Raw genomic sequence first — 24,035 nt, 5'->3', positions numbered from 1 at the left:
GGGGTGTGGCTGCAGGGGGACAGATGATGGCTGTCACTGTCACCAGTGTAATGAGGAAGCAAGCAGGAGCCAGTGGGATCCTGGGCCCCTAAAAGTCCTGGATTTAACCTCTTTGCTCACGTACCTGCCTTTCCACAGCAGAAAGTTCTTGGATTCCCTGGGGTTCCAGTAAGCTATCTAGGCTGGTCTCAGTAATCTCTGCTGGGCTTTCTGGCCAGGGAGGGCTTGGTGAACCCCATGGCTAGAGCACAGTGCTGGGGCCTTTCCCATGTTTCAGATCGTATGGCCCTGCTTTTCTTTGGCCTCATGTTAAAGCAGAAGTGTAAATGCCTGGCACTGTCCACACCTCTCAAGCACTCCACCCAAATGAGTATTTTGCCAGTGTCCTGGGTCCGAGTAGAAGAAGACAAATAGAGGTAGCACAGTAAGTGAAACTGAGGCAGGCTTTCTTCTCTTGCAGTTTTATTTCACTTCAGGAAAAAACCCACAAAAAACCAAAAAAACAACTGAAGTGGGACATCATGTGAGAAATGAGGCAGGAAGGGCCTGCCTTCAGTTCCCATGAGTTCAGAAGGATTTGTAGGGTGATCCTAAGTGACTGTGTCTTCTTCCTCCTCCTCCTCTCCCTTTGAAACGTGGACTTCATAGATGACAGCACAGACGCCAGCCAGCCAGGCTGCCACGGTGCCGGCAAAGAATATGCAGAAGCCAGCGAGACACAGAAAGATGTAGTCTTGCTTGTACAGCTGGGTCAGACAGTTGAAATGGAGCTGTGCTTCCACTGCAGGCATTTTCAGGGTATGCAAGCTTTCTGGGGTATAGCAGGTGACATTGTCAGCATCTGCAGAGGGAAAAGCAGAAGCAAGACTCTTGCCTGTGTCTTAAGTGTTAGTGAACAGGAGTCCTGCCAGAAAAAGGATGGAGGAGAGTGAAAAGTGTTTACAGATTTCACACCGCTCTCTCTCCATGGCTGAGGTAAAACCAGACAGGCAGACCCTTGCCAAACCCTTGCCCAACCACAACTGCCAGATTGCCTTAATGATTTTTGTGGTGTTGCCTCCATACATAGGAAAATAGTGCCTGTTGGATTGTGCCACTGTGGCAGACTGCTATCCCTGCATTGCTCATCTCTGCTGATTAAGCACTTTTATTTTAATATAAGAGAACTTGTGTGGGTTTTTTTAATCTCAAACACCTTCTGAAGGGATACAGTCTAAATTATGCTGGAATAACGAGGCTTGTGTGCATTTGACGATTATAGTGGTTTGCAGTTGCGCATGAGAAACTAGTGGTTAGTGGTTTGCATGAGAAACTTAACATGAGCCAGCAGTGTGTGCTTGCAGCCCAGAAAGCCAGCCGTATCCTGGGCAGCATCAAAAAGAGCGTGGCCAGCAGGTCGAAGGAGGTGATCCTGCACCTCTACTCTGCTCTCCTGAGACCTCACTTGCAGTATTGTGTGCAGTTCTGGTGTCCTCAACATAAGAAGGACATGGAACTGTTGGAACAAGTTCAGAGGAGGGCCACGAGGATGATCAGAGGACTGGAGCACCTCCCGTATGAAGACAGGCTGAGAAAGTTGGGGCTGTTCAGCCTGGAGAAGAGAAGGCTGCGTGGAGACCTCATAGCAGCCTTCCAGTAACTGAAGGGGGGCTATAGGGATGCTGGGGAGAGACTCTTCATTAGGGACTGTAGTGATAGGACAAGGGGTAACGGGTTCAAACTTAAACAGGGGAAGTTTAGATTGGATATAAGGTGGAAGTTCGTTACTGAGAGGGTGATGAGGCATTGGAATGGGTTGCCCAAGGAAGTTGCGAATGCTCCATCCCTGGCAGTGTTCAAGGCCAGGTTGGACAAAGCCTTAGGTGACATGGTGTGAGGTGTCCCTGCCCATGGCAGGGGGATTGGAACTAGATGATCTTAAGGTCCTTTCCGACCCTAACTGTTCTATGATTCTATGATTCTAAGGCTGAGCATGGTAAAACGACTATCTCCTTCTGGTGCCTGTGGAAGCACAGGGTGCTCTCGGCTGTAGCTCTCTCCTTGCTGGGCAGGTTTTATGTTCCCCAGAGCAGACACAGGCTGGTCACTGCTTGATGCATGGGGTAGATGGGCCTGAGGGAAAGGGAGGAGTGGAGAGGAGGAGAGTTCAGTGTGTTATCTCTGATCTTACTGCTAAGATCAGTAACAGTACTTTATACTGTTCCATAACTGCCTGTAACTGGCATGTGGAAAATAAAAAACCTTACTGTCTATAGGGAGCTTACTACATCTAATAAGACACAGAGATGTCCTTAATTTGGTTCTGTCCTAACATCAGCTTCCATTTGCCCTTTCGTTTTTTCTCCTTGGGCTCTTTTGTGGCCCTTTCTTACTTGATGGACAGACTTTCTCAAACAATTTCTCTTTTGCTACTCTATTGTGTCCTGCATTACTGAAAGCCAAGCTTTCTTCATCAGTATGTGCTTTGCTGTGTTCCTTGGCGGTTTGGAAGAATTGAGTTCATGTGCTGCAGCTGCAGAACAAAGCTTTGCCCTTGGGACCAGTGTTTTCCTGGAAAAGGGAACTGGCAATTATCCTGCCTTGTGAACACTCAGTGTCTATGGCCCAGTTGTAGAATCTCTCAGTATGATGGGAAACAGCTGATTTTGGGATCCCAGGTGATGCAGAGAAGACTTGGAGACTCTTTTCAAGAAATGGCTTTTATTCAGCAGCAAACTGCACTGTGCTGCTGCAGCTCATGGGACTCAATGCTTACCTGCATTATGCATACATTTCTTATTTTGGAAAAGATAAAAGAGTGCAAATTTCCTTTGAGGTCCTGGAGGAGTAGTGGAAACCATATGGAGCCTCCCAGCCATAAGGATACAGACGTTTTTCTGAGCACAATTTGTGTTCTTTTTCGCTCTGACCATGGAATGTCAGCTGGGACCCAAACCAGAGCTCCCATGGGAACAGCAAAATGTCCTTCTCTGACTTCTGAGCATTGGGTCACATTTGGTACAGAGAATCAGTCAAATGTACCTGCTCTGAGGGCTGAGGAGCACATTCACAGCTGGAGGTTGCAGTATTTGTAATTTTTATCTGTCTTAGCATAACAGCTGCTATGCTATTAAGGCAAGTGCATCGTGTACACTCTTCATGTACGGTAAAGGGCCATCAGGGATCAAGGTGTGATTGCAGCACTGTAAGAAGTCAGCAGCAAAATTCTCACTGGCTGCCACACTACCCAAACTTTTCCCAGAGATTATGTCAGTGAAAGATGACAGCAGAATTGCTGACTGGCTTTCAGCCTGGCTTTGTTTTCAGCATTGAGTGGAATTGCTGCTTGTAGAGGTTGTGTGGATGAGGTCTGCCTGCCAGGGACATTGTGTGGGAAGAGGCTAGCAGAAGGTGTTCAAGGTATAAGGAACACTGGTGGATGGTGAGAGCTCAGGGCTGGAGAGGCTGCCCTTAGTAGGTCAGAACAGAGGCAACATTTCCACAGAGGGAGGGGGCTTAACTGATCGTTATATGCACACTGGTACTGTGGCAGCACTAAGCGATCAGAGCAGGAGATGAGGCAGAAAATTCAGCAACAGTTTTCCCAGTGTTTATTCCCCAGAGCAGTGTTGGGTTTCTCATTCTTGGCACTGCAATCACAAGGTGCTGTGACTTGCAGGCACCTTCTGAAGCTGAAACCAGCCATTTTAGAGCAACAACAATGTTCTAGCTAAAGGGTACACTTTCCCGTCTGCCCTGAGGGTGTGAGCAAGTGTGACTCTGTGGGTGGAGCACATGTAACCCAGCTGCTCTTATTTGTGTTTTGTGCAACACCAGAGGATGGGAGATGCAGTGGCACACACCTGAGCTGAAGTTTTGAGAAAGAGAACAGAGCGCCCTCTCCGTTCCACACAGATCTGCAATAGGGAGAAGAGAGGTCCTGTTCACAGAGCCCTCACCTGGAAAATAAATGTTGCTCTCTGTCATCCAAGTGACGAAGTCCAGAAAGGAACAGTTGCAGTGCCACAGGTTGTTACTGAGCCCCAGAAACCTCAGGTTGGGCAGGTCTTGGACAGTGCTGGTGTCTAGGAATGTTAAGCCTGTCCGGCTCACATCCAGGTGCCTCAGCCAGGTGTTGTTGGCAAAAGCATCCTTCTCAATGGCCACAAGGCTGGGATTGTCTGAGATCTTCAGTACCACCAGGCTGAGGAGGTGTGAGAAGGTGCTGAAAGTGACCTGTGTGAGACTGTTGAAGCTGAGGTCCAGATAGACAAGTTTGGCCACACCAATGAAAGTGAAATCCAGGTCATGCCCTAAGAGGTTCTTCTTGCAATCCAGATAGACCAAATCAGCCAGGAAGCTCAATTCCACTGCCGGCAGGTATGAGACGTTGTTTGCTGCCAGAATCAGCTGCCTGGTATCCAGCGGTATGGCCTCAGGGAACTCCTGCAACTGCTTCCCTGTGCAGTTCACTTCCAGGTACTGACAGCTACAACTTCTCGGGCAGTTGATCCTCTCTGATGCCATCCCCATCCCTAAAAGAAACGTGAGGCTCAGAGGCCATGGTCTACCTGAAGGAGACATGGTCTAAGACCTGGCAGACTGCTCAGCCTTTCGGGGACTGCGAGGAGCCCTATGGAAGCTGCGTTACTGTCACAGCCATGCCAAGGAGGTGTCTGGCTGCAAGGCTGTCAGGAAGCACTTTGTGTCCGTGTCTCACCTGACTCCTTGGCAGAGCGCCCAGCTGGAAACTGAGCCGGGTTTCTGGTGCAGAACAGTGGCTGGAGCTTCTCCGTATCACACTTGGTGCCAGATGACACCTCTGTATCAACGGCTTGCAAAAGCTGCCTAGCTTCAGAAGCAGTGCTGTGACCTTGCTGGCTGAGTGGGTGCTGCTTTCAGCAGGTGCAGAGGACACGTGCATTGGATGAGAGCATCAAAAACTGCACAAAACAAGCATGAACAGTGCAAATTTTGTCACAAATTGTGTCAAACTGCAAGAGGTGATGACTGGTACTAATTAAGCGAGAGCCCTGTGCAATACTGCACTGGATTGGCCTTGGCTCCTCTCAGGAGTCGGGAGAAGGCAACTAAGGTTTTTCCAGACGCATTTTTACCAAGAACAAGTTTTCCACAGGTGCTTCAGTTCCCTCTGACTGGCCATGCTGCTCCTCCGCCTGCCCACCCTTACGCAGGAGGACCTGCCCTGCCCCTGAGAGAAGGCAGCCGGAGGTAGGTGCCCCTGCAGCGCTTAGCGCCGCAAGCCGGCTGCTGGCGGCCTTCCAAATCCCACAGCCAGAGAGGTGAGAGCCCACCGCCGCTCCCTCGGCTGCCACAGCCATGACAGCGGCTCTGCAGCTGCAGGAACCCAGCAGCTCCGCTCCCACCAACCATCTCAGACGGCCCCACCCCAAGCCGCCAACGGCCGCCGCGCGCCGGGGCCTAACCAAGGCCCGCCCCCTCCCGCCGGCGCGGTCGCGGATTGGCCATCGGCGTGTTGCGCGTGACGCGGCGCTGTGGCGGGGGACTTGCCCGCCAGATTCAAGCTGAGGGACCGTTGGCGCTGTGGTGATTGCCCTGCTCCGGGATGGAGGTGCTCACCTTCCCTCAATACAGCCCCGATGATATCATCACTTACCTCCGCGGCCTCATCCTAACCGGCGCCGAGGCCCGGAACCTGGTCAAGGGCGACGTGTTCGGCAACCCCAAGGTGCGGAGGCTGCGGCCTGCGGTGATGGGGCGGGAGTGGCAGGGGGAGCCCATCCTTGGCAGTGTTCAGGGTCAGGTTGGACGAGGCTTTGGAGCAACCTGGTCTAGTGGAAGGTGTTTCTGCCTGTGGCAGGGGGGTTGGAACTAGATGATCGTCAGGGTCCTTTCCAACACAAACTATTCTATGATTCTAAATAAACGCTCTAACCTGGATGATAGGCTAGAAAGCTGAGATTACTTTGTTACGGTACCGGGTGCATGGAGGTTTGCTCTGCCTGTCATGCACACCAAGAAGGGACAGATTACAGTTTATGTACCTGTATTACTCACGTGTTAATCATAATTCCATGAAATGCCCATCCAATTCTTGTTACTCATTGCATATGGTAGTTTGGGTAGATAAGGCCATGGTGCAGGTGCTGTGAATTTGAGGAGTGGTCTCTGAGGATTATGGTAGTCGACTGGGGAGAAATATCCCCACTCATTTTATCTTTATTATGGAAACCTGTTAGTTAAGAACATTGGAATGTTTGTTTAGTTTTGCCAGTTAACTACATGTTCTTGTTTGGGTGTTTTTACCACCCTGTGAGGCTCCTTTAGCTGTTTTCTTTGGCAGCTTTTTATCTATTTCTCAGGCCTTATCAAAAGGAGAAACACCCACATTGATTCGAAAGAAAACATCTGGTCCTCTTGTTCCATGACCTCCTTATTTTGAGAGTCCTTACAGCCTTGCCCATACAGCCTATATGCAATGAAATACTTGTTCAATTTGGTATCAGGTGTTTCCCCAGCTTGCATGATTTTTGGCGTGCAGCAATGCTTTTTAAGTGAGGTGATTTGTTTTTCTGATGCGGCAGGTTAATCTTGTAGGAGTTACAGGGTTAAACCTACAGCCTCTCTCTTCAGCTTGAGAGAAGCCTGCTCAAGTCTCAGCAGGAAGGGAGTGAGGGTTTGAACATGGACATACATGGAAGTAAATAGCCTGTCTTTCTCGGTTCTGTGGGAACTAGGTTGAAATAGCCATTGTTTAGTACAGTGTCATAGTTTCAACAGCTTAGTTGATCACCTAGTGCTTTTAAACCAATGCTGTAAAAAAAACAACAAAAAAAACAAACCAAAACTGCAGCCCCTTCCTGCTCCACCCACTTTTTTTTTTTTTTTCTTTTACCTGTCTGACTGTGTTAGAACAGACTTGTAGTGTCCTCGGCAAAAGCGAAGTGACTTTAAAGTTGAATTGATTCACTGTGTGATTCCTTCTGCTGTTAGGTGAGCGCTTGTGCCTGCTGGAGGAGAAGGCTGGCCCTGCTTGGTTAGGGAATGATAGGATGATTGTTTTTAAGAAGTAAGATTGATTTGAACTGATCATGGTTTAGTGCTGTAAATGAATAACTGGCTTCTAGGTATTTTCTGCCACTCCATTTTAATAACATGATGAAGGGTGCCCTTGCTATGGGATTTATATGTGCTGTGACCTTTTTCACATTTTGGTGTCACCTGTTTTGAAAATTGCTCAGTGGGCAGCAATGTAATGAAAAACAATGCACAGCTGTGGTAGGTAGGGCTGTAGTTGTCCAGGCTGCTTGCTGTCTCTTATAACTGTATTATGAGATAGTTATGCTTGAACTGCAACCTATTGGAAGGTAAAACTTGTTAGTCTTGCTGGCTGTTGTCATGAAGACTTGTCAGTCTTCATGGCCTGGTCTGGAAGCCCTAAATAATCAATCATATGGAATACTGATTCATGTCTTGTCTTCTTGCAGCTTGAAGTTTTACACATGATTTACATGAGAGTCCTGCAGAAAGTATGTGGAATCCGCCTGGAGCATTTTTACATGGTATGTCTGTAGTGGAAGGTGTAATGACATGTGAAAGAAATAATTGCACATAATAAATTAAATGTTGGTTTCATCTTCTCACTATCAAATTGGAAGTAGCTTACTGTTCTGTATATTGTCATTGCATGAGTGGGATCTTGGCACAGGTCGTTTATCAGAGGTAAACAAACCTGGGAGCATCACTTGTGGGCTGTTGCTGGGGCCTTACTGATCATGTCTGAGAAGTTGCTTTGATCATTTTCATGGTGTAGAAGTTGGCTTCAGCTCAACATACTTGTAGAAATAGTGGTTTTGTGGGTGTGCTGCCTCTGGGTTGTTTGTTTGTTTATTTATTATTCATGGAGAGGAGACTCCCTTTTCCACTAGAGAGACTAGTGGGCATGTAAAGGAGCTCACTTACACTGTAGGCTGTAAGGACAGGCTTTGTGGGGACCCCTCTCCTTCTGCAGTTAAGCTGCGAAGTGGGTGCTGGAAATGTCTGTAAGGTCCAGGAGGGATTGGACAAGCTTATGAAGGAACACCATCTCTGGCCTTGAAAACATATACTTGCTCCTTAGGCATCTGCCTTTGGTTCTGGCTGGAGGGAGATCTCTGCTTAGGTGTTAGGTATACAAGGAAAGTAAATATTGCTTTTAATGTTTTACCATCTCCACTTTTCCATTAACTGAGAGGAAAATAAGGAGAAGTGCATCTGGACATTAACTTACCTTGTTGATTAACAATTTATCTTCTGTCTGTGTTAAACAAGAACTGATTCCTAAGTGAGGATAAATAGTAATGTCTTATGCCATTTTTGAATAAACTGAAAGAGAAGATAATATATGCACAAGATGTCATTGCCTCTAAAGAATCAAGTTATTAACTGGGATACTAATACAGTATGAGGCTTAAAATATCAGAAATGGGTGCCAGTATACCACTCCTGCTGCCTTCTGATTTCTTAATAAAACAGTTGAATGTGTGAATTTCAGGATGTGTAAGGGAAGAGCTTTTTAGTGTTAGGTGTGTAATGCTGAGATTGTCCTCCTGCGCCAGTTTTGAACAAAATAAAATGGAGGGTTTCAGTTGAATTCCAGAGTTCGTAATGTGGCTGCCTTAGTTACTATTGTCATCTTACAATTTGACCAGCCAAAATTGACACTTAAAATAGTCTGCTAATTAACTTGGTGGCAGTCTTAAGCCTCTAACATGTGTTCCATATGGAGATGGGGAGACCATCCTTGGTGTTTAACCTCTTTGAATTATCTTATGTTTTGGAAACAGACCTGTGTAGCTCTTGTTTAAATATTCTATACTTATACATTGACTCTTCATTTTTTAGATGCCACTCAACACGGGTGTAATGTATCCACAGATATTTGAAGGCTTTCTACCCGTTTGTAACTTGTATATTCACATGTAAGTAGAAGATGCTGCATCTGTTCAGTTGCAATTCCTTGTAAAGGTCCAATTTACCAAAAGTAGTGGGGCTTTATGCCTTTTTGCTGATGCTGGTTCCACTGTTGGTTCTGAGCAATGTGAAATTTGCAGATGAAAAGGGGATAGCAGTATTTAATAGACTAAAATTCTCAGCAGGCAGCTATCTTGTGAAAATGAATGTGTTAACCAAATAATCCAGCCTTGCCAAGATGGATATACTTTGGCTAGAAGGTCATCATTACGCCTAGAAGAGGGATCTTAAGTACCTGTTGTTTAAACTTGCTGCCTGAATCCTGTGTAGATTCTTTGTTGGAATGAGGTGAACGTTAGACTTGAAGCTTAGTTTCAGTTGTAAAGGGAGAATTGACTAACAGTTAAGTGTAGGAATTCCTGATTAAGGTAAGAAGTTCTAGAGGTAAGTATTTTGTCTATAGAAAACTTTGTGAGATGATATACAAATTTTTAATGCTGATCAATGTGTGGAGTCCTACTGTGCCATTCTTGTGAGACTTAATGTGGTCTGTGCTTCCTGTATGTATTCTCTGGGGTTAGAGGGACAAGATCCATTTTGTAGTAAATGGATATAGCACAAAAGCAAAATAATGGTTATTGCAGATAAAGTTGTATTTTGTTTTCCTTGCAGGGAGCGGTTACTTCCAGTGTGCCAGATTAATGATTTTCAAATTGCTGATGTGTTAAACCCAAGTAAGCAAGAACACTGTAATCCTTGTGTTTCCTGTTGTGTTAGGTGTTGCTTGATATCCAGGTGCTTTATCTGTATGGTATAGCCAGATGGGCATCTAGTATGGGGAACTGTCCATGGCTTCTATCTTCTGATGGTTGCTGTGGCCCTTGTGGACAAGCTGGTTCTAATGAGCAGTTCTCCTCCTTATGTATGCTAATCCAGTTAAGTAATTGAGGGGAGTTTTGAATGCTAGAAGTCTGTTGAACTGCTGGCCTAGAGAGTGGACTGTGACATACTTGAAATCCTGTAAGAATAGATGGTAATTAAAATTACCCTTGCAGCTATGGAATGCCATAGGATTTATTATGCTGATGCTTGTGTAAGAAGCGATTGAATTTTTGTTTCGCCCTTTTCAATAACCAGCTGTGGTAATTCAGGTACAATGCAAATGAAATAGAAAAGGCTATCCTGAGGAACTTTTGGCTCTGTCTTGTTTAAGACATCCTAGGCCTTTGTAATAATATTCTACAAAGTTTGCTTGGAATAGAGCCAAAGAGTTCCTGCAATTCAAACTGCTGTCTTCGGTTAGCCTGAGATTACAGTGAGGTTCTGTCTTCAGAGTTGTAGTTGAAGATTGGCAGTCTTTCTCCCTGACTTCTGTTTCAGTGGGGGGCTGTACTTTAATAGGTAGTTTCTAAGGTGCCATTTCTATTTGTTAAATTGCATAGAATTGCTAGGACACTGTAAGTTCGTAATTTGGTGCTAGGTTTTGTGTAGTTTGTGAAACCTTTGCAAGGTGAGCAGGAGAAGAACTAATTTGGATTTTATTGTTTTATCATTTTTGCCTCTGTGAATTAAGTTTTTCCAACTTTTCCTGAGCAGTTGCAGTGCATGTGAAAACCAGCATAGTGATGGCTTGCAATTTCTATTTCAGAAACAAAGAGGACAGTTCGCTTCTTGAGTGGTATTCTCAACTTCATGCATTTCAGAGAATCCCGACGTGAGGTCTACTTGGAGTTACAACAGAACTATGTAAGATTGGGTGCCATGTTGCTCTAGATACCTACTTAAGGATAATTAATGTTAACCTAGAACTGGGAGCATAAAGGCTGTGCTTTTTAACTGCATGTTTATGTAACACATTGGAATCTTAAATATAGCCAAGTAATACAGGAAGGCACCAGTTTAATGTTATGTGAAATTTGTACAACTATATTGCATGTTATGAGCATATGCAGCTATTGTAAATGGTTAAAGAAGAGCCTTTGCAAAGCTCCTAAGGAAACTTGTCAGTTTAGAAGAGTGGATGAGCTTGTCAATGTTGTAAAGATTTCTTTGTGACCATGGCTAAGTTATTTCTTGAGCTATTACCTGGTTTGGTTTTTTTTTCCAGTAACTTATTTGATAGCTTAGTCTGATAAGCAAAGGTCTTACACCCTGCGTTATTTTGAGAAAAGATAGATGTACAGTTAGTGGACTGAGTTGCCGGTGCCTCCTCTTCTGAATATCTCAGAAGTTCATAGATGGTGCATTTCATGTGAAATAATGATGAGCAGGGCTCTAATAGAAGTCCAGAGAGAAACTATATTCCTCTGAAATAAAAAAATATCTCTGAATATTTAATTTGCAGAAAGCAGCTATGGAGAAACACCAACAACTGGAGACTGCAAATCGAGAGGCAGCAGCAAAGCTGGAGAAACTGAAGTGAGTAGGAGGAGTAAGCACTGTGAGATGCACTATGTGACTTTCTTGTTCAGTTCACACAATCTGGACATGCTGGGTAGATGGGCTCAGACCAATTGTATGAGGTTCAATAAGGCTAAGTGCTGATGCTTGCACTTGGGTCCTAGCAACCCCGTGCAATGCTATAGGCTTGGGGAAGAGTGGCTGGTGGAAAAGGACCTGGGGGTGTTGGTCGACAGCTGGCAGTCTGTTCCGCTAGCCAAGAAAGCCAGTAGCATCTCTACGTGTATCAGAAACAGTGTGGCCAACAGGACTAGGGAAGTGATTGTCTCCCCGTACTCGACACTGGTGAGGGTGCACTCTGAATACTGTGTTCAGTTTTGGGCCCCTCAAGTGCAAGACAGACATTGAGGTGCTGTCTTGTACTGGAGCGGGTCCAGAGAAAGGCAACAAAGCTGATGAAATATCTAGAGAACAAGTCTTATGAGGAGCAGCTGAGGGAGCTGGGTTTGTTTAGCCTGAAGAAAAGGAGGCTAGGGGAGACCTTATTGCTCTCCACAGCTACCTGAAAGGAGACTATAGCAAGGTGGGGGAAATGGCCTTGAGTTGCGCCAGGGGAGGTTTAGATTAGGAGTTTTTAAAAGATGTGTAGATGTGGGGTTTAGGGATGTGGCTTAGTGGTGGACTTGGCAGTGCTAGGTTTACAGTTGGATTCTATCTCTTCCAACCTAAATGATTCTATATGGGGTGCCTAAAAAGCAACTGAGTAGTTAAGCTGTGTGATTTGACAGAATTGTTTGATAACTACTGTAGGAATGTTTAGTTTGAGCAACCTTGATTTCTCTGTTGGCCCTTGTCTGACTCTGGTGGTGGTTAGCCTGCCTGGGAAATAAGCTAGAAAATATAGAGGTGTTGCTCTTGGGTTAGTTTCAGGGTTAACGGAAGTAGCTCTACTGGCGTTAGGCTAGATGAGTTGCTGGCAGAGAATAAAAATATGACTTTGGGAGTATATGGTTTCTTTAAGAGGTTACTGTTTTTGGGGGACTACGGTGAAGCCTTTTGCTGTTATAGTTAGTTTTTGGTGAGATGTCTATCTGCAATAGCTGTAGGAAGCCCATCTCTAATAGATGCATGAAGTTGTCTTCCTTAGTTATTTGACATGTTTGCCCCATTTTTCATTTCAGGCCATTTAGTTCTTCTGCCTGTGTATTTGCATTAAATTTTGGTTTTGCTTGTGGATAATAGGATGAAGAGATGGCTAGTGTCCAAGATAACTTTCAAAAAAATGAGTTTTTTCCTCTTATAGCTGTTCTTGGTACGTGCTAAACAGGAGGTTCTCTAGCTAGCTGTAGGTCTACTCTAATACAAGCTGTTTCAATGGCAAGTAATATGCAAATTTTATAAATGAAAATCACCATGAAATTGGTCAAAGTGCTTTGTGTTCTTGTGCTTTGCTAAACATGATCTTTAAACTTAGTTTTCTGTTACACTTTTTTGTGGTTTAAGCCCAGCTGGTAACTCAGAACCACACAGCTGCTCATTCACTCCCCACTTTCTTCCACTCAGCTCTCAGAGTGATGGGGAGGAGAATTGAAAGAATGTAAATCCCAGTGGTTGAGATAAGAACAGTCCAGTAACTAAGGTATAATACAAAACTACTACTACTACTACCAATAATAATGATAAGGGAAATAACAAGGGGAGAGAATAAAACTAAAAGGAGAAAAGGAAAAAAATACACACAAGTGATGCACAATACAATTGCTCGCCACCTGCCGACTGATACCCAGCCTGACACGAGCAGTGATCTGGCCCTTCTGGGTAATTCCCCTCAGTTTATATACTAGGCATGACGTGCTGTGGTATGGAATATCCCTTTGGCTAGTTTGGGTCAGGTGTCCTGTCTCTGCTTCTCACAGCTCCCTTCTTGCTGGCAGAGCATGAAACTGAAAATGTCCTTGATTAGAGTAAACATTACTTAGCAACAACTAAAAACATCGGTGTGTTATCAGCGTTGTTCCCAAACTGAAGTTGAAAATACAGCACTGCACCAGCTACTAAGAAAGAGAAAAATAACTGCTACTGCTGAACCCAGGACAGTATGTACCACTTCTTGCCAAAATAGCTCTTTAGATTATGCTTGAACTACAAAATCTTACAAGTAAAGGAGAATAAAATGTGTTACTTGGAGACTGTCTTGACCTGTTTACTAAAGTTACTGGTTGTAAACTATTTGGAGAGAGTGATCGTTTTATCTACTGTGCTCTGTTGACCTGACTATAATTATGCTGAAACTGTCCAATATCTTCCTTTTTTGCGTAGCACTGTTCCAGTTGAACATCAAGCAGAGGTCAAGCAACTGACAGATAACATTCGAGAACTGGAACAACTACTAAGGCAAGACTATCGTCGAAAACAAGTATGATCTTGTTATACATTTCTCTCAAGTGCTGCTATGGCTTCTGATCATGGGTGTTCCTTATTTCTGTTGATTTTTTTGTTTCCTGCCCTTTACTCTTACAAAGAATAAAGAGGACTTTTCTGATTTAAAACAAATGTCATTGCAACTCAATGTCTTTTCTAACACCTAGCACCAGCCCTTCATTTTGTTTTAAGGAATGTGAAACTTACTGAAAATTGGAGTTAGAGCTGAATATATACTTTTTGTACTCTCTTTCTTTTTGAAATGCATAATTGCAATGAGTTGGGAGATACATATCACACTTCTGAACAATAACATGAGTACATTTCCCTTTGTTTTCCCTATGAATTCAAAGAATTGGAGCTGGAGATAAGCCACGGCAGGAAATGAGGCCTAAGAAGGGTCACCAAAGGGAATGCTTAGCAAAAAGAGTAGGGTTGATTGCAGGGGTAACTTTCCAGCAAGGGCAACTTGCTTCTAAGGTTGAATAAGTAGCTTTTTCATTTGCTTCAGAGAAAATAAAAAAAAAAAAAGCCCACAAAACAAAAATAACACTAATCACAGATTTTTTTTTTTTTATTTGTTTGTTTGCTGCTTTTTTCTGGGTGGGTGTGGTTTTTTGTTGTGATTTTTTTTTTTTTTTTTTTTTTTAATTTTAAGGCATGTCTCTACTATTAATATTATTAAGCATGTGACCTCTATATTATTTGGGACCTTGTATTAACTTAGATTTTTCTCAAGAACAGTGCCTCTGGTGAAGGAGGTTGTGTGTGTATAATACTGTCAGGGTTGGCATAGAACAGAGTGAAGTAGTACTCTGTCTCTTATCCCTGTTCCTAGTTACCTACTGCTGGCTGCATCCCTAGTGCTCCCACTGGCTTTTGTGACAATGTTCTTTGTCCCTGTCTTTTAAACCTTATAGGCTGCAATTTTGTTTGCCTAGTTAAAGCACTCCAAAGAAACCATAAATGGGATTTCACTTGTAGACAGGTCTGTGATAGAAAGGTAAAGGAGGCAGCGGTTGTAGAGATGGTTATTTAAAGCTTGTTGATTTTCTTTTTTTTTTTTTTCAGACAGCTTTGCAAGAAGTGATTGCACAGAAGAAGTCAGCTATCGCGGAGAGTACCCGAAAACTGGTAAGTACACCTTTGTCTGGGGGTAGGCTGTAGCTTGCATCTCAGATCAACTAATAGATCATCTTTCTTTCTAGGATTAAGCTATTCTTGGAGCTAGGTAATGGTTTAGGTGGTGACTATTATTATTATTTCTTTTTCTTTTTTTTTTTTTTCTTTGTAACTGATTTGGTTTCATACCTCCCTGCCCTGGAGTTTTACTGCAGTAGCTTGTTTTGTTGGTAGCTTTAAATGCACATCTCTTCAACGTAAAGCTCTGTCTGTGTTCAGGATGCTGACCTGTTAAAGGGCAAGAAATCTGGATTTCTGAGTTGCTATGGGCTTACTTTCAGTGCATGGAATGGCTAATGAGGCAGCCACTGACCTGGTGGGGATAAACCAGCAGGTTTTTGAGAGATTGCACAGGAAGCTTGTAGCTCTTCTACCAGATTGATACAGCTGTCTCTGAAACCATGCATAGACTACCTTGATTGCCCTAGGTGAGGGGTTCTGAAGGAGAGCACTGTTGGTAATATGTATTAGCTGGCAGGCCTTTTGTGGAATATTAGTTAGGCACTGTTCTTGTGACTTAGTTTTGCACCTGAATAAGCATGTTCAGGGAGCAAAATGGACTGTTTACTGCTTTGATTGGGAATATCCATGCTGTTTAGGGGAAATTAAAAATATATATTTATTTTTTTTAGAAATTTCTGGAACTAGATGATCTTAAGGTCCTTTCCAACCTTAACTGTTCTATGATTCTAATAGAGAACAATTCAGAGAAAAGTATTTGTTTTGTTGCAAGACCCTGGCAAACCAGGCATCACGATTCGTCTCTGTTCACCTAGTTGCTAATATTGAAAGTATGTTTCTTGTTAACTAGAATGAACTTAAAGTGACAATGGCTACTTTGAAAGAAGAACAAGAGCAGCTAAAATCAAAAATTGTGGAGAGTCCAGAGGAACTGAAAAATTACAAAGAAATGATGAAAGAGACTGTTAAGAAACTGAAAAGATCCAAGGTGAGTTTTTTCCCTGTCCACGCAAGGAGGTATTCTATTAGAAAAAGCATGTTTTACTGAGCTGTCATAATCTAGAACTGCTGCTTGAATGACTTATACTTTTAGTGACAAGTCAACAGTGGTTAGTCTGAAATTAAATCAGCTTCAGAGAAAACTGAAAGTTGGTTGTGTGTGTGGCTTTTTTGTGTTGGTGGTTTGTTTGTGTGGTTTTTTTTTTTTTGGGGGGTGTTTTTTTTTTTGGGGGGGGTGTGGTTTTTCTGGTTTTTTTTTTTGTTTGTTTTTGTTTGTTTGTTTTTGTTTTTGTTTTGTTTTTTTTTTTAGATTGCAGTCACTGCTGCTTTGTCCTCAATGAGTAACTATTTATTTATGAAGCCAGGCGTAGAACTCTTGAATTTATATTATATCTGTCTGGCTGTTTGCTCTCTAGAGTTGACAATATTTTGGCAGCTTACAAACATCCTTATATTTGGATTATATTCTTCATAGTATTTCTGTTGTTCGTTGTTTCTAGGATTCATGTCTGTCTCCACTAGTATGCTGAACACTGAGTTACCTTCCTATTTTTTTTTTTTTTTGTAGTAATGTCCAGTTTTGAAATGTTTGAAGTTCATGATCGCTCATACATCAGTGAAGCTTGCACCATTTTGTCTCTTAGCTAATTTTGTTCCAAAGGTGGAATTCTTATTGCTTTAATTCCAGACATCTGTTTTTATGATGCTGTATGTAACTCTGGTTTTACCAGTATAGAATTTCTTTACTGTACAGTGTGGTTGTGCTTTTTTTTCTTTCTTTTTCGTTTTCTTTTTTCCTGTCCTGAAAGCTCTTCTAACAAGCTTGTTACTTCAGTGTAAAACACTTGTGTGTCACTTTGTCTGTGCTTTACAAATAAATGCTTCTTTTTACAGACTGAAGATCTTATTTCAGTAACTATTAAATACTACTTCTAGTGTATATTAAACAATGAGGGAATGGATACAAAAGTTAATATGCATTAATACTATACTAAATAATAGCTGAGCTCTAAAGCTATTTATTAATAGTCTTTTCTCTTTAAAGCAAGAAGTTATTGAGAAATATGAAGGTTATAGAGACCTAGTTGAGGTTCTGCCATCATGCCAACTGGAGGTGCAGTTATATCAAAAGAAGATGGAAAGACAGGGAGCAAATGTGGAAAGACTGACCAGTGTATTATCAGAGGTTAGTATTATGCAAATTTATATCAGGGTAGGGAGAAATTAATGACCAAGCAAGGTAAGTGATTGTCAGTAAATGTCTGGTTTGAAAGTCCCCATCTCTCCTCTTCCCCAAAAAGGAAGAATTTGGATAACTTCAAAAATCTCATTCTTAAAAATGTCAGTAAAGCATAGCTGTGCTCATGTACTATTGACCACTTTTAATAGTCAAAGCCTTTGTTGCCATAGAAACCTGACCTAAAATAGTTTGAACTGTCTTGGGATTGTTGGTAGGAAATGATGGAAGAAGAGAACTGAGATCCAGTTTCTTCTGTCTGGAAACTAAGAGCAAAAAATTATTACTTCAGAAATTGTTATGGCTTAAGTGCTTTTAACTTTAATACTAAACCAGCCTTTCCCTGATGAAATGTTTGTCACAATACAGTACCTTGCTATTTGCTACTCAGTTTTGGGAGAATAAAATTGTTAGGAGTATTTGAAAAAGGGTATGCAGTCTTTTTTGGGTATTTGTATAGCATATGTTCAGATTGCCCTTAGCTAAGAGCTATAGCAGAACTCATAATTTCTGAAAACCATTCTAAGTGGTGGGATCTTGTCCATTTGTATGCATTTAAAATCAGATAAATACTAGGGAACTGGAATTTAACTGGGAGAATTTGTTAGCATCAGATATTCCGAAAGTAAGGAGTTAGTTCTAATCTTAGTAAACCAGTAGGGTATACTATTTTGATTTCCCCTTCCCCTCCCCTCTACTCAATTTATTACAATACTTCTGTACTGTAGGTCAGAGATCTGGAGGACCAGCTTGAGAGTGCTCAGATGGAGCTGAAAAAGGGGAAGACAGATGAAACGTCCTTAAAGAGACTGGTCACTGCAAAACATGAGAAGCTGTCTACAGCTGAAATAAGGATAAAAAAGAAGCGTGAAGATGTTGAGCAATATAAGCACACTGTATTTGAGTATGGATGAGTTGACATTTCTGTATGATGCTATTTTATGTCTTTGTTATGTGCTACTAAAGTTCATGTCTGATACAAACATGTAGTTTAGCAGTGAGAAGAAAATGAGTGATGTGGGATAGCTTTGCATGAAGACCAGTAATGCTGCAGGCAGGGACTTGGGGTCTCAAATCAATAATTGCAATGTGACTTGACAGCAATTCTTTTATCAGAGCACTAATTTAATTTATAATGCTTATTCTTGATTCTTTTATCTTCTTAAAGAGAATGTCACATTGGGATAATTTTCCAACTTATCAGACTTCAACAAAGCCCCATTTGCCTTTCATGAATTTTTCATAATTTCCCTTGCCACTTCTGCTCATTATCAAAGATGTTCAAGACCCATGGGGAAATGGGGCTCATATCTCAGAGGAGTATTATCCTGACATGATGCGTCTAAAACAAAAGGGAAAGTGTCATTTGATCAAAGCCTCTTAGCCCATCTACCTTCCTACCATATGCTAAAGGCAAGCTGCAAGGCAGTCTTTACAGCACAGCAGTTACTTTCTGCAGCAGCAAACTGTAATATTGTGGCTTCACTGTAAGATTAGAGGTGCTGAACTGTTATAGAGAAAGCTTATTATATAACTTTTTTTTTTGTGCATAAACAGGAAAGGGAATATGGAAAACTGTTGGCTAGGTGGATTAACTATAATAGAAGAGAGCTTCTTCCACAGAGCTGGGAGAGTCAGCTAAGATTTAGTCATACTAATAAAACTTGTGTGGTGTCTAGAATGGCAGCAAGGTTCCTAGGCTTTCTTTGCTCCTCATCTAGTGTATTGCCCCAGCTAAATAAGGTTGATTACAAGTTACTTTTCCTTCAAAATAAAGAATGAAAATAACATAATCTAATGCTCTCTTATGTTAAAAGTTGCTGCAAATTTATCTCTTTTTAATGTTAGATATTTCCCTTAAGTGATAAAATTGAATGTTTTGATAAGCAAGAGAGGAAGGGAGGTAACCGTGATTTGAAAACAAGGGATTTTACTGGTGAATGAGAGAACATGTTCTGACTGTTCCCTTGATTTAAGAAGGTATAAGTAGGCTATTGCTATATATGAGTTATTTGAGCCATTCTTTAGCAAAAGCAGCTGCTGGAGTTTGAACTGTAATTATTGTACAAATGCTTAGTATAAACTGGTAGGTCTTTTTTGCATTTGAAAAATAGCTCTCCTGTTTTCACACTAACAGCTTTGCTGATTATATAGCAGCTCACAGCTGGAGCTATCTGAATTTACCTACAAGATGGGGAAATATTATTTAGTCTTTGTTTGGAATGCAATGAAATGATGGACATATGTAGGTGCATGGGCTTAGAGCTCTAATTTGGTGTGAGGTGATCTGGGGCTAAGGAAAATGTGTGACTTTCAATTATGCTGACATACCAAGTTCAGTTATTGCTTCTAATGTGGTCCAGTGAGTTAGGCAGGGCTCTTCATTGACACCTGAACTATATTGACCCATACTGCATTAAGCTAAGGCAGGAAGATGCAGTGTCCAGCTGTTAGGTTGCTTCCACTGGAGTCACTTGAGTTGCCTTGATTGGCAACAACTGAAGTTCTTCAACATGCTCCTCTAGCTCCACTTTGTTACATTTGCACTTCTTGTACCTAAGTTGTTCCAGTTTAAGAACTGGACAGATTTCCAAGCAAGTAAATTATATATAACATTGCTTCTAGAAGTTGCTAGTTTCATACTCATAAAATTTAAGCTTTGTTTGTGATGGGGTTAAATTTAATCTGGAATTAGTCAAGTAGCTCAGTACTAACTTTTTTTTCTGCTCTTTAGATACTGTAACAGAGTTCAGGAGAAGAGGGATGTTGTATATGATAAAGTGGTGGCAATTCAAAAAGAAATCCACCAGACAAGGTTCAAAATCCAGCAACTGAATGATAATGCTGAAAAACAAGAAAGGAAAGCTAAGGTGAGGTGTTTTTTTTTTTTTTTTTTTTTTTTTTTTGTTTGTTTGTTTGTTTGTTTGTTTGTTTGTTTTGTTTGTTTTTTTCCTAAAGATACCCTACTTGGTATTATCAAAACTGATTTTTAACTTGGGCTGTATAGGATCACTTACTGAGCCTAAAAATGAGTAGGCTGTGCAGGTGGCAGTTTGGATGGATAGTGAGAGGAAGAGTGCTTCTTGCTTGTGGTCTCACTGGGTTGCAAGGGCTTGTTCTTGTCTCTGCAGGTTATACAGGTGGCCCACAGAATTGGGCTTTGCAGACCAGAGAGAAAAGACTCTGGAATGTTGTGATTGCCCAGTATTTTGGGAAGCGAATTTTAAACTTGTCTTACCACCAGTGCCTGTAGCAGATATTATGCTAGTTGCATGATGCCAGTTTTTGTATCATGGAGCTTGATTTTATTTTTTTTTTTTTTTTTCTCCTTGTTTGGCCCCTGGGACTTGACCTGTGAGACTTTACATTTGTGTTCTAGTGATGGGCAGTACAAGAATCCTCTCAACAGTTTCCCTCAAATACTGGACCACTTGCAATGTCACAAACACTTTCTTCCTAGGCTTTCAGGAAGATGACTGTCCAGCTCAGCTTTTGAAAGAGACAGAAATCCTAATGGGTTTGGAGTAGGGGATCGTAGTGTGCCTGTAGCATCTCATCCTATCTGTTCATTATTGAAGTACTTGTCTGTGCTGGGAGGACAATGGTGTTAGTCACAGTAGCAGAGATCTTGGTGGCACAGGTTAATGCAGAATGGGGTGGTAGTAGTGTGAATGCTGGGCTAGTGCTAGTTGTTTGACCATGTTAGTATTTTGACTATTTGAATTACAACAGAATCATGTATTGGGATTTTGCTTGTGGCTGCTCTTATTCTTCTGGGGTTTTGTAACTTTCCTGTGCTCTGTTAATGCTGCTTCTTAAGTAAGGGATGAGGTATGTTTGAAGTCACTTGAGACCAACAGGCCACTCTCACTTAAATCCTTATAAAGCATAAATATTAACTTTGCTGGTGGATATTCCATCCACCTTTATCTCCCCTTTCCAGGAAATATGCCTACATCTGAAGGCTTGTTTGGAGAAGCATCATGACTCTCTCATTAAGACAGCAAAGAGTTACACAGCCTCACAGGAAGATAAAGTTGCTGAACTGGAGAAGGGGCTGCTCAGAGTTCAGACTTCTGGAAGTAGTTCATAGACCTGTCTTCACTTGTATTTCACTTTCATTATGTTTATCCTTGTATCTGAACTGAAGAGCTTGTGCTTTGTGGCATGGATAATTAATGACTTGATTTTCTTTTTTTCACACAGTGTTTTATAATTATTTCAAAAAATAAAATGTTGATTTTTGAAATAGTTGGTATAAGGATATATAACCCTCTCTTTCTTATGTCTTTTCCCCCTCCCCACTCTCTCGCAACTGACTTTGCATAACATTCCAATTTAAAATTTTGGTTTGGACATTTGTAGGAATGTGTGCTACTAGGAGTTTTACTTTGTTTTGTTTTTTTTTATTTATAGTAAAGGGTGGATGATTCAAGCCTGTATAGAGAATATCTTTCTGGTTTTGTTTAATTCTTCAACTTCTCTTATTAGCTAGAGGTGATAGCAAGTCAGTTAGGGCCAGCAGGTGATCATTGCTTCTGAGGCTTTTACTGGGGCATCAAAAACTTCTAAGGTCTTGCTTTGAAGATTTTTCTTACATTGAAGCATGTAAGACATTTCAATGAAAGTCTGTGTTAATCTACAAGTCTTAACCAAGTACAAAGCTTCTAATACAGTTTCCCCATTTCCACCAAATATAGTTTGTGTGCTAGTGGGGTGTGTGTATCATAACTTCATGTTTTTCAGTGAGTTCTGTTATCCCAACAGTCTTGCAGTGTTGTGCAGCAGCATCTAGTGTAGAGATCAGTCAAAGTCTATCTGCTAAGGTAGGTGATTTTTCCAAGAGCTAAAGATGTTAAGTACATGCAAGGCACAGAAAAGTTCTTTATGGATTCCATACTCTAAACCACACATAGAATAACTTGTCATGGTTTCGGTATTGAACTTTGAAAGTGATATTTAATTTTTTTTTTTTATTAATGTCTCCTTTTGTGCTGTGTGTTAAAGCATTATATTCTTCATGTGCAGTGTACTTCATTCCCTTTGCCATAGCATGGATTCTAGCATGATACAGATACTATCTATGGGAAGATGTTGCTTCTCATTGGCAGTACTTGCTACTGAACTTGATGTCTGTTCAAAATAGTGTGATAATTTTTAGATATTTCCAGACTTGCAATACTATAGAATTCCTCAATACAGATGGCAAGACTTGTAAAGAGTTTTCCCTGAGCTTTCTTGGGATATCCCTGCTCCTCATGTCAGCCTAGCCTATATCCCAGCTCGACAAGACGCTTGCTTTTAACTTCTCTGAGAATTTTGAGATTGTGACTTTTTTTGGTGATGCCATAAAGATTTAAAGTAAAATCATGTGACTTGGTATTCTATAAATATAGTAGTAGTATCTGCTTTCTCATAAAGACTTGTTGGAGGCTGTGCTGCACAGGCTGGTCATTACAGCAGCTTTTGGGAAAGGGATTTCCAAAAACTTCAAGTAGTTACTGCAAGGGATTACTCCAATCAGCAGATGACTTTGACAGGATAAACTTATTTTGCTTCGGGAAAATGCATGTAAAGATTCTTAGGCTAGAGAATTATGATTGTGAGGTCAGTGATTAGGAACATGCAGAATAAAGAAAATGCTGGATTCTGGTTCCTGATCTCATTTTTGCAACACAGGCTGTTGGGTAAAATAAAAGACCACAATTCATGAAGAAATGAAACTTCTGATTTCTGGGGACAGGTTTATGTGTTTCCAATAGATCTGTGCCTTCAGAGCGGCCTATTGGTTTGTACCTAAAATACATATAAATAAAAGCTAACAAAACCTATATTTTATCTAGAGATAATTGATTTCCTAGGTGTGAGTCTACTGCTGCTTTTCAATAACTTCTCATCTTGAACCATATGGCAAGGCAGTGGGGGAGTGCTAGTGTGACCTGAATAGAAGTGAAGGGAGGATGGCTTTGCTAAGGTGACACAGCTCAATTTCCCTCAAGAGGGCAATGCCATTCAAAATCTTGTTTGAGTTTTTTGGTAGTACTTCTGTACCAGAGCCCTCTGCAAAGGCCCAAATCAAGCAAAACTGCAGAAATCAAACAAAACCCTTTATTTTGAGACATAGTTGTGAAATAAGTGAATTACAGGTGGACATTTATCATGAAGCTGATAGAGGAGAATAGCCAGGCTAGACTTTGAATGAGGCCATCAGACCCTTCCCTGTAGTCTACCTGTGAGAATGATTGAAAGGCAGTAGCTGCTATGCAGCTTGGTATCACACTGTTTAAATATGTGGTTTGATTTTTTTGTTTGTTTGGTTTTGTTTTCATTTTTGCATGTACTTCAGTGTATTTAATGTACTGCATAAAGTTTGTAGCAAATCTGCATTGTATTGCTTGGTCTGGTTTCATCTGTTTAGTTACTAACAATATTCTGTCAACAGTGAAGAATCTGGGTCAAATGATACTTTTGAGGAGTTTCAAACAAACCCAAAACTCAAGAAGCCTACAGCTGCCAACCAACTACCGCACAGCTGCTCCCTCACCTGTCTGGTGGAATGGGGAGGAGAATTGGAAAAAGGTAAAACCTCATGGACTGAGGTGAGAACAGTCCTCACTGGCAGAGCACGAGAAACTGACAAGTCCTTAATGAGGCTACAAACTACTTAGCAACAACTAAAACATCAGTGTGCTAGCAATGTTGTTCTCCGACTAAATACAAAACTCAGCATTGTGCCAGCTACTAGAAAGAAAATTAACTCTTCTGGCTGAAACCAGGACAACTGATAACAGTGTGTTCATGACTTAATCTTAGAGCCAGCATATGGATTAATTCAAGGTGAAATCTTTAGCAGTACAGAAATACAGACTGTATTTGCAGCTAGATATTATGTTTAAACATATTAAAAATTTAAAGCTAGATA

General features: G+C 41.6%; 2 protein-coding genes across 2 annotated transcripts; one reads left to right on the top strand and one right to left on the bottom strand.

Moving 5' to 3' along the window:
- Positions 1 to 590: 590 nt before the first annotated feature.
- On the bottom strand, positions 591 to 4,563 carry LRRC52 (leucine rich repeat containing 52; the record flags this gene model as incomplete). The annotated part of the gene is made up of 2 exons (XM_080623414.1): positions 591 to 841; positions 3,939 to 4,563. 2 exons carry the CDS (start codon positions 4,561 to 4,563, stop codon positions 591 to 593), a joined length of 876 nt encoding a protein of 291 aa, XP_080479540.1.
- A 1,003-nt stretch (positions 4,564 to 5,566) lies between these two features.
- NUF2 (NUF2 component of NDC80 kinetochore complex) lies at positions 5,567 to 22,522 on the top strand (the record flags this gene model as incomplete). The annotated part of the gene is made up of 13 exons (XM_080623473.1): positions 5,567 to 5,689; positions 7,449 to 7,523; positions 8,845 to 8,921; positions 9,586 to 9,647; positions 10,562 to 10,659; positions 11,258 to 11,331; positions 13,633 to 13,729; positions 14,806 to 14,868; positions 15,728 to 15,865; positions 16,922 to 17,062; positions 17,842 to 18,017; positions 19,848 to 19,983; positions 21,057 to 22,522. The coding sequence occupies 13 exons, from the start codon at positions 5,567 to 5,569 to the stop codon at positions 21,204 to 21,206; spliced, it is 1,410 nt and encodes a 469-aa protein (XP_080479599.1). The 3' UTR covers positions 21,207 to 22,522.
- Positions 22,523 to 24,035: the final 1,513 nt, after the last annotated feature.

This window comes from Psittacula echo, assembly GCF_963264785.1.
Source record: "Psittacula echo genome assembly, chromosome: 7".
Classification (NCBI taxonomy): Eukaryota; Metazoa; Chordata; class Aves; order Psittaciformes; family Psittacidae; genus Psittacula; species Psittacula echo.
Note: the sequence above shows the minus strand (reverse complement) of the source record. Positions and strands in the feature narration are given on the sequence as shown.